We start from the raw sequence: 9,163 nt of genomic DNA on the forward strand, positions 1-9,163 counted from the left end.
CAGACACTCACCGGGCAGGAACTCATCTGGCTGCTCCCACTCCTCCTCACTGTGGTGCAGCGCCCACAGATTGATGATCACGTGTGTGTCCTTGGGGATGGTAAACTCGCCAATGCTGACCCAGACAAGGAGAAAGAAAAGAATAGTATCTTCCCCTTCCTGCTCAGTCCCAAGACTCCCCTGGGGAAAGAATCTTCTAGACCTTCATTCTCACTCACTCCTTAGTTTCCGGCTTCTGCCAGGGTCGCACCTAGATCCAGCCTTATCGGCTCATTAAGTGCTTGTCTCTCAACCTTATGTATGTGGACATTTGTGCTTGTCAGTACATGGGTGTGCCTCGGAAGCTGGTGCATGTGTGTGTGTGTGTGTCTGTGTGTCGGTGTGACAGCTGTCTGATGAGATTGGAACATTGAGCACCCTCTCCTTCAGTCCAGACCCGTGTCTCCAGGGCACCAGTAAGTTTGGAGGGAAAGCAAGATGGAGCTGTAGCTTAGTCAGTGGAGATCAGGGTGGCGGCAGATGCAGTCATTAGGATGGCTAGGGTGGGATGATCGACAGCCATCACCGTTTGACAACAGGTTGATGAGCAGCTCAGGGCAGGAGGGACATGGATCGGGGACAAAATGGGCTAGCTAAAGGCTGCATCCTAGGCTGAGTGTCTCGGTGAGAAAGACATACCTTGAGTCAATGTTAGCCTTGTGGGGGATGAGTACGGGGGCCACAGGTCTGATGCGAAGCACTTCTCGGATAGTGGCCTCCAACATGAGGAGGCGATTTCGGTCATTGAAAGTTGGTGTGCAGTTGAAACCGATATGCTGGTCAATCTCTTTTTGGATCTTCTTCATCACCTGAGGACCAGAACAAGGTCACGTGACCAGGTTGTTCTCGTCTAAGAGGGAGGAAGGCTTAGCAGAACCCAGCGGTCACAATCCCGACAAGATTCTATCCAGTGATGGCTCTGCAGCCTAGACCTTGTTTCTAGAAGACGGGGCAACATTAACCCAGGGTCAGAGTCAGCCACTGCTTGTATGACATGCACAACGGTTATCTGCACAGAGGGCTCCAGGCGTTGCGCCCCAGTCCCCCCCCCCCCTAAAATGGGGCTGGTTGGATTCCACGGAAGACAAGAGTGTGGAGACGCTCACTCACCTCGGGATTGTGGAGCAGGAAAGCCACAATCCAGCGCAACACCGAGACGGTGGTCTCTATCCCAGCCCCGAAAATGTCTGCCACCGTGGAGAGGATGTGCCTGTCTGAAAATGCAGTCGAAGCCTGGGCTTCACTGCTGTTGTTGTTGTCTGCGTTCATCTTGGCTTGGATCAGAATGTCCGTCAGGCTGGAGATGGCGTCGCTGCTGAATTTCTCCTGGAGTGGGAGGTGAGGATGAGGAGGGAGACCCACCTCCATAACCCTGCCACGCTCCGTCTTAGACTAGAGACAGCAAGGTTCCCTGAGAGAGTGGACCTGTGAGTTTGCAGAGGCAGCGGGAGCCCTGGGTCCCTTCTAAGACCTTTCTCGATTTCTCACTTTTCCACTCCCGTTCATGAATAAGTCAGTTCCTAGCGGTAGCGTATGATGTGCCAGGCCCCTGCCGGGTCCCTGCCAGGTCCTGGAGCTCTCACAGTGTCTACAGTGTGCCCGGGCCTGCTCTCACCACACCCTAACCTCTTATTTGCCTCTGCCCTAGCTCTTACCTTGCAATTTTCCAATATTCTAGACAGTACTTCATCTCGAACTTTAACATAGCTCTTTATCGTGTCCAAGGTTTTATTGGGAAAAATCTGGAAACAGAAGAAAATGTCAAATCCATCTATCCAGCTAGGAGAATTCTTCCTGGAAGTAGACCTTAGTTTTCTCTTTAAGAAAATACTCCCCCCCCCCCCCCAGCATGGAGCTTCAGCCGGGAAGGCAAGATAACGAGAGGATGAGATTACATGGCCAAGAAGGACAACTTAAAACATTGAAGGGCAGGGGGGACTCCCCATCCCTCCACATTCAATTCACTAAGCCCCGACAGCTGTGCGCCCTCTCTTTCCCATAGAACCAAGGCAAGTTCCTCAACTATTTTCAGCCTGTTTTTCTCATCTAGACCAAGAGGATAATTTGACATACCTCCAGGGGGAACCTAATGGTTAACAGCATGCTCGCTGTAGGCACATGGCAATTAGAAAATAATAAGAGTATAAATATTAAGGTATAGGATTTAGCCAGGCGGTGGTGGCGCACGCCTTTAATCCCAGCACTTGGGAGGCAGAGGCAGGCAGATCTTTGTGAGTTCGAGGCCAGCCTGATCTACAAGAGCTAGTTCCAGGACAGGCTCCAAAGCTACAGAGAAACCCTGTCTCAAAAAAAAAAAAAAACCAAAAAAAAAACAAACAAACAAACAAACAAAAAAAAGATACAGGATTTAAAAAGAAGAGCACCACAGGACATGTTATAGTCCTAGTACTTGAGACTTGGAGGCAGGAGGAGCAGAATCTCAAGGTCATTCTCAGTTACAAGAGCAATCCTAGGTTAGTGAACTGTCTGCGGCTGCAAGAGGCACAGCAGACAGTGGCTGTTGGCTGAGTGTGATGAGAAAGATGGTCGTGGGAACCGGAAGAGCTGGGGACACTGTCCCGGTGGGATCCAGAGTGGAGAGGTGTTCTCACCGTCAACCAGGGAAATACGTCCACCAGGTTATTGTGGCCCAGGCCATCCAGGATGCCTTCTGTAAAGGTCTTAATGGTGGTCAGGATCGGGTCGTTGTTCTCGTAGGAGATGCTGAAGCAGATGGCACAGATGATGTTGGTTACTGCCATGAACAATGGCTGGGACAGATCGATGGACTCCTGGTTGTGGGTGAGCAGCAAGTCACACAGTGAGCTGGCTTCCTGGCAGACTGGGGAGAGAGGGAATGCTAAATACTTCACCTCTCCACCAGGGCCCACTTCTCCGGGATGACCACTGGGTGGCAGCAGCGGCTAAGGAATGACTGGACCCAGCTCCCCAGCCCCAGGGCAAGCTTCTCACTCACTGATCTTCTCCAGTTTCTGGTCACCATCCCTGAACAGGCCAAAGGTGCTGAGTGCCAACTTTCGGTGCAGCTGCCAGGCGCCATTGGAGTCGGCAAAGGCGATGCCTTTTCCTTGGTCCGACAAGAGGCTTAGAGTCACCTTTGGAGAGCAGGCAAGACTGTAGAAATTATTAGGCAACCCCTGGAACTCTGTCTTCTCCCTGGACCTGCAGGGCTGACTTGAGGGCTGCTCCCCTCTTAATAGGATGGCCCTAAAGCCCTCCTTACAGTTCCATGAAAGGCTGTAGTGAGGAGATAGAAGGAGCCCTGAATTTGAATGCAAGAGTTCTGGGGTTCAGTTTATCAGTAGGGTGCCCTCTGGGCCTCTCTGCTTAGGTTTCTGACCAGGAGCAGGCAGCTATGAGCGGGGAAAGCTAGGCATACCTGTCTTAAGGACAGGGAGACTGGGAGATTTCGCTACCTTTCACACCACCGTCAGACTGCTGAAGGTCACAGAATTCATGCCGTTTCTTTCTCTTCTCACTGCTGGACTGTGAACCCAGCCTCAAACCCGCGTTTGACAACAGCACACGTTTGAGCTGTCTCCTCTGAAAGGCACCTCCAAAAGCACCAAGGCCCAAAGTCTCCCTCTGACAGCCCCACCCGGCCCAGCCTCTTTTATTCTTTTGCTTCTGAGAGGAACCCCAAATCTGGGAAAGCCCGGTAGTGGGGCAGGCCGTTCTGGCTGACTGGCCCAGGGTAAATGATTCTATTTTGGTCTGCTCAAAGCCGAGGCCAGCTGTGCCTTATTGGGGTGCTCAAGGGAACCCTTGCAGCAGGGTCAAGGGAGCAGGGGTGTTGTTTGTAGGATGGCTACTCAACAGTCAGCACAATGAAGTCAGAGGCCTTGAGATACTACTGTATGTCCCTGCTCCCTGTCCCCCCCCCCCCCCCCCCCAGCTATCTGTGAGCCAAAGCCACATGCTCAGGGAAACGGCAATCTTAGCCCTCCCCTCCCCCCAGCTACTGGGGCCAGCTGCTTCTCCCAGCATCTTCCTGTGGACGATGCAACCACTGCCCCTATTTTCCAACAAATGTAACAGTCACACCTATGGAGAACTTTAGCTTTAGGTCTGGGCGATGGGCTTTGTCAGTGCGATCTAGAATGACTATCTCATACTAGAGGGAAGAGTTAGGGCTCCCTAACTCTGCAGGTCCCTGCACCACCTTCCTGGACAAGCCACTCAAGAGGTCTCCCTCCTTCCCAGTTTAGAGATTGGAGAAGGTCTGCGGGAGTGGTCCCACTAGTCCGGTTTTGGAAAAATGAAGAACTGTACGATCCCAGGGGCTGAGAGGGAAGGGTGGGCCCTGCTTACCATTTGTGGCCGACCGGAGAATTCTTTTCCTTTCTTAACGAGCACTTCCTTGGCCAGCTGATATTGGCCGATGATCACTGTAGGTGTGGTACCCAGATAAAGAGAATAGATGGGGCCATATCTTTCCTGCAGCTTGAAGAAATTGACATGCATATGCCCACGTCTGGGGAGAAACGGCAGGCTGCCCACAATGGGCAGGAATGGGAGGCTCTTGGGGTACTTGGCACAAAGTGTCTTTGACTTGTGCCAAAAGAAATAGGCTAGGATGAGCAACAAGAGAGCCACAAGTTCCCACATGGTAGCCGGATATCGGCTGATGGCCAGCCTGGAGTGGAGAAGCTGCAGCGGCTCCAGCAAGGAAGGAGGACTTTTAAAGACGTCCCTGGTTGTCACCTTGAAGTTGTGTTATCTCTTGGCCGGTGAAAGTTTATCCTGGAATGAATTCAAGCCTGAGTCCTCACCCAGAAAAGGGAGAGAGAGAGAGGGAATGCGGCCTCCTCAAGGGCTGGCCCAACTTCAGGATGAACCCCCGGAGGAGGAGCAGGTTAAGGAGCAGATCATCCCCCTGGGGCTCCTGCATGACGGAACATCCCAGAGGCAAACGCTATCACAATGAGATCAAGGTTTCAGAGCCTGCATGTTCTTATGTCAAAAGTGCTGCATAGACAGTAATAATGTCATCAGGTTGCAGCAAGTCAAACCCGTCCAAGTCACTTAAATCTTATTATTTAATACCTGACAAGAATGAGCTTCCAAAGGCCAGTCTGTGTAAGGCCACATAAGACAGTGATGACAAGGGCCCAGATGGCCTCAGTTTTGGTGGCTGCTCAGGTATTCAGAGTGTCAGCTCAAGCGCCATTTCAAGTTTTTGTTCAAATCTAGCTTGGTCACTTTCTAGATACATTGTCTTGAGTGAGCTACTTAACCTTTTCTGGGAAAAAATCATTTTATTATGTTACTATATATAAAACATAAAGCATATCATTTAAAATACTTTAACTGAGGGCTGGAGGGATGGCTCAGCGGTTAAGTGCACGCACTGGCTGCTCTTCCAGAAGACCCTGGTTTGATTTCCAGCACCCACATGGCAGCTCACAACTTTCTGTAACTCTGGGTCCAGGATCTAATGCTCTTTTCTGGCCTCTGCAGGCACCAGACACATATGACATGCATACCTTAGCTAGTAGATAAAGCATAAGACCACATTTCAGAGTGGCATTTTAATCATCTATCAATTGACAAGCATGGCGTTTGATTTGTTTATCAGTCTGTCACATGTGTGTGGTTCATTCCTTCCACTCTGTGGGTTCTGGGGATCAAACTCAGATCATGAGGCTTGGGTGACAAGTCCCCTACTCACTGAGCCAACCCTCTGGCTCGTTCATCGTTTTTAAATGTACATTTTGACTAAGGCATGGCGTTATACACCTGTAACCCCAGCATTCGGGAGGCCGATGCCAGAGAGTCAGGCCAGCCTCAGTTTCACAGGGAGTTTGAAGCTATCCTGGGCTATGTAAGACTATGTCTCACTCAAAATCAACAGTGAAAAACTTTACATTTTAGGAGTATAACGTTTGTGCTCATTGCTACACAACTCCATGGCAGCTCTGGAACCCATAACCAAACTCTCATTCTCTGCTCCAGACCCGGACACCTCTAACCTACTTTCTGTCTACTACCATGCCTGTTCCTTGTTCTAGATTGGTTTCTTTCGCTGTGATAAAGACCATGACCCAAAGCAACTTGGAGAGGAAAGGGTTTATTTGACTTACACATCCCAGGACACAGTCTGTTGAGAGAAGCTAAGGCAGGAATCTGGAGCGGGAGCTGAAGCAGAGGCCTTGGGGTAGTGCTGCTTACTGGCTTGTTCCCTGTGGCTTGCTCAGCCTGCATTCTTATACACCCCAGAATCACTTGTCCGTGGGTGGCACACGGAGTGAGCTCGGCCCTCCCACATTAATAATTAATCAAAACAATGATCCCACAGACTTACTTATTGGCCAACCTGATAAGGCATAACTTATCTGAGGTTCTTCTTTTTTCCAGGTTATGTCTAGGTTTGTGTCAAGTTTGCAAAACCAACCAGCTCAGTTGACTCCTTAACAACTTGACACACAAACACATCACTATTAAAACATACCCTCTCCTTTTCTGCTCCCCAAGATCCCTAAGATCTCCTATTAATATCAGTGTAACAAGCACTATAAAACTGATATAACTTTAAAAGTCCTACAGTCCTTAAAAAGATTGACATTAAAAAGTTCATAGTCTCGCCCCAGGCTTTAATGTCAGCACTCAGAAGGCAGAGAGTGGATCTCTATGAGTTTGAAGTCAACTTGCCCCACATAGTGAGCTCCAGGCCAGCCAAGGCTACACAGTGAAAAAGAGAAGAAGTCCAAATTGTCTTGTGTAAGATTGAAAATGTTACATACTTTCTTATTCCAAGAGAGAAAAAACAGGGCAACCATAATCAAATCAAAGCAAAATTCAATTTCAGAGTGCAACTATGCCTGACATATGGCACTCACCATCTTTTGAGCACCAAAGGGCTCAGTTTTTCCAGTAGACATTGCTTGTGTCTTACACTCTGGAAGGCTCCACCCCTCAGCTGCTGCTGTTACTGGTGGTCATGCCACATATGGAATCTTCAATATGCTGGGGTCTCCACTGTTACTGAGGCAACACCGTCACCGATGGCCTCTTCTAGCCTTCCTTTAGGGACTCCAGCCCTGCCACATAGTGCCCAAACTTCATCTATTCTCTATGACTCCTTCATGACTTCAAAACCAGTACCACCTGGTGACTTTTTTTTTTTTTTTTTGGTTTTTTCGAGACAGGGTTTCTCTGTGGTTTTGGAGCCCGTCCTGGAACTAGCTCTTGTAGACCAGGCTGGTCTCGAACTCACAGAGATCCGCCTGCCTCTGCCTCCCGAGTGCAGATTAAAGGCGTGCGCCACCACCGCCCGGCTCACCTGGTGACTTTTACACATAACCAAGTTAGGCTGGTTTGTGGAACAATGGTCTTGTGCCCTGTAAAGATTTGTCATTTGTATTGGTCTAATAAAATGCTGATTGGCCAGTAGCCAGGCAGGAAGTAGAGGCAGAGCAATGAGAACAGGAGAATTCTGGGAAGAGGAAAGTCTCAGTCTGCAGTTGTCACCCAGATACAGAGGAAGCAAGATGAGAATGCCTCACTGATAAAAGGTACCTAGCCACATGGCTAACACAGACAAGAATTATGGGTTAATGTAAGATGTAAGAATTAGTTAATAAAAAGCCTGAGCTAATAGGCTAACCAGTTTATAATTGATGTAGACCTCTGTGTGTTTCTTTGGGACTGAACGGTTGCAGGACTGGGCTGGACAGAAGCCTCTGTCAACAGGTTGTCACCATGAGTCACAGCCTTGGCATCTCTGGACCACAGCTTCTGTGTCCTGACCCTGATAAAATAGTCCCAGAAGGTTTTAGACTCAATGATGCTGGTCTCTTCTTAATCACAGCTGCTTTCTCAGCTCAAGCGAAACAGTGTTGACTGCACCAGCAAAGCTAAGCATTCACTTTAGTGATACTGGCTACTCTTTCTCTCACTGTTGTTTTAGGGTTATTTCTTAAGATGTATTTATTTTTATTTTGTGTATATGTGTGTTTTCTCTGGAAAATAAGTGTTGCCTGCAGAAGCCAGAATAGGATTCCTGTTTGAGAACCCTGCTGTGGGACAATGGTCTGAACCCTGTCAATTGTATTTTAATAAAATGCTGATTGGCCAGTAGCCAGGCAGGAAGTAGAGGTGTGATGATAAAAACAAGAGAATTCTGGGAAGAGGAAGGAGTCAGTCTACAGTCACCCTCCAGACACAGAGGAAGCAAGATGTGACTGCTTTACCAAAAAAGGTAGCAAGCCATATGGCTAACACAGACAAGAATTATGGGCTCATATAAGTTATAAGAGTTAATAAGAAGCCTGAGCTAATAGGCCAACCAGTTTATAATTAATGTAGACCTCTGTGTGTTTCTTTGGGACTGAACAGCTGTGGGACCTGGTGTGACAGAAACCTTTGTCAACAGAACCTGCTTTCTTCTGTGATGACTAACACCAGAGATGCCCACTGCCTTGGGGCTGTGAATTCCCTGGTAATATTGAATCAGTGTTATATAGGCTGAACTGAGGATTTCCATCAGAAGCAGAGGATTGAGTTTTAAGGGAGCTCTACCAATAAAACCCAAGGAGCCCATTGGGTAGAATATAACTCAGGGTCAGTCACTAACATAGCATGCAGGGGCTCCAGTCCTCAACACCCCAAAATAATAATAAGCCGAGAGTAGTAACATGCACCTTAAATCCCAGCACTCGGGAGGCAGAGGCAGGTGGATCTCTGTGAGGTCGAGGCCAGCCCAATCTACGAGAGCTAGTTCCAGAACAGTTAGGACTGTTACGTGGAGAAACTCTGTCTCAAAAAAACCAAAATCAACACCAAAAACAAACAAAAACAAAAAACCAAACCCGTAAGTGGAATTGCTCATTTAGGTACACTGTGACCGTATTTATTTCCAGCTCTCTGAATCGTCCATGTTTACGCACTTTCATGTGTAACTTGTGTAGTAAGAGATAAGCAGAAGAGCAGTGTATTTGGTTGTTTTCACAAAAGTCTCATTTTTTGTTGATGATTGGGGCAAGCTGTGCAGAGTAGAAAGCAGCCTCTGTCTGGTTCTCTAGTTCCAGGCTCCCCATTTTTCAGCCCCACTGACAAAGTTTCAGCAATCCTTCATCATCAGGTCTAGCCAGGGCACTGACCA

General features: G+C 48.5%; 1 protein-coding gene across 1 annotated transcript in view; it reads right to left on the reverse strand.

The window, feature by feature from the left end:
* LOC101982961 (steroid 17-alpha-hydroxylase/17,20 lyase) overlaps positions 1–6,264 on the reverse strand; it is a 7,101-nt gene extending 837 nt beyond the window's left edge. Inside the window, exons 1-8 of the mRNA XM_005352417.2 lie at positions 6,144–6,264; positions 4,372–4,803; positions 3,017–3,155; positions 2,652–2,881; positions 1,695–1,781; positions 1,150–1,365; positions 679–848; positions 12–115 (exon numbers count right to left, since the gene is read on the reverse strand). Of these exons, the coding sequence (XP_005352474.1) occupies positions 12–115; positions 679–848; positions 1,150–1,365; positions 1,695–1,781; positions 2,652–2,881; positions 3,017–3,155; positions 4,372–4,668 (1,243 nt within the window). The 5' untranslated portion in view covers positions 4,669–4,803; positions 6,144–6,264. The remainder of the gene's footprint in view (positions 1–11; positions 116–678; positions 849–1,149; positions 1,366–1,694; positions 1,782–2,651; positions 2,882–3,016; positions 3,156–4,371; positions 4,804–6,143) is intronic.
* Positions 6,265–9,163: the final 2,899 nt, after the last annotated feature.

The sequence above is a fragment of the Microtus ochrogaster genome, chromosome 8, assembly GCF_000317375.1.
Source record: "Microtus ochrogaster isolate Prairie Vole_2 chromosome 8, MicOch1.0, whole genome shotgun sequence".
Taxonomy (NCBI): Eukaryota; Metazoa; Chordata; class Mammalia; order Rodentia; family Cricetidae; genus Microtus; species Microtus ochrogaster.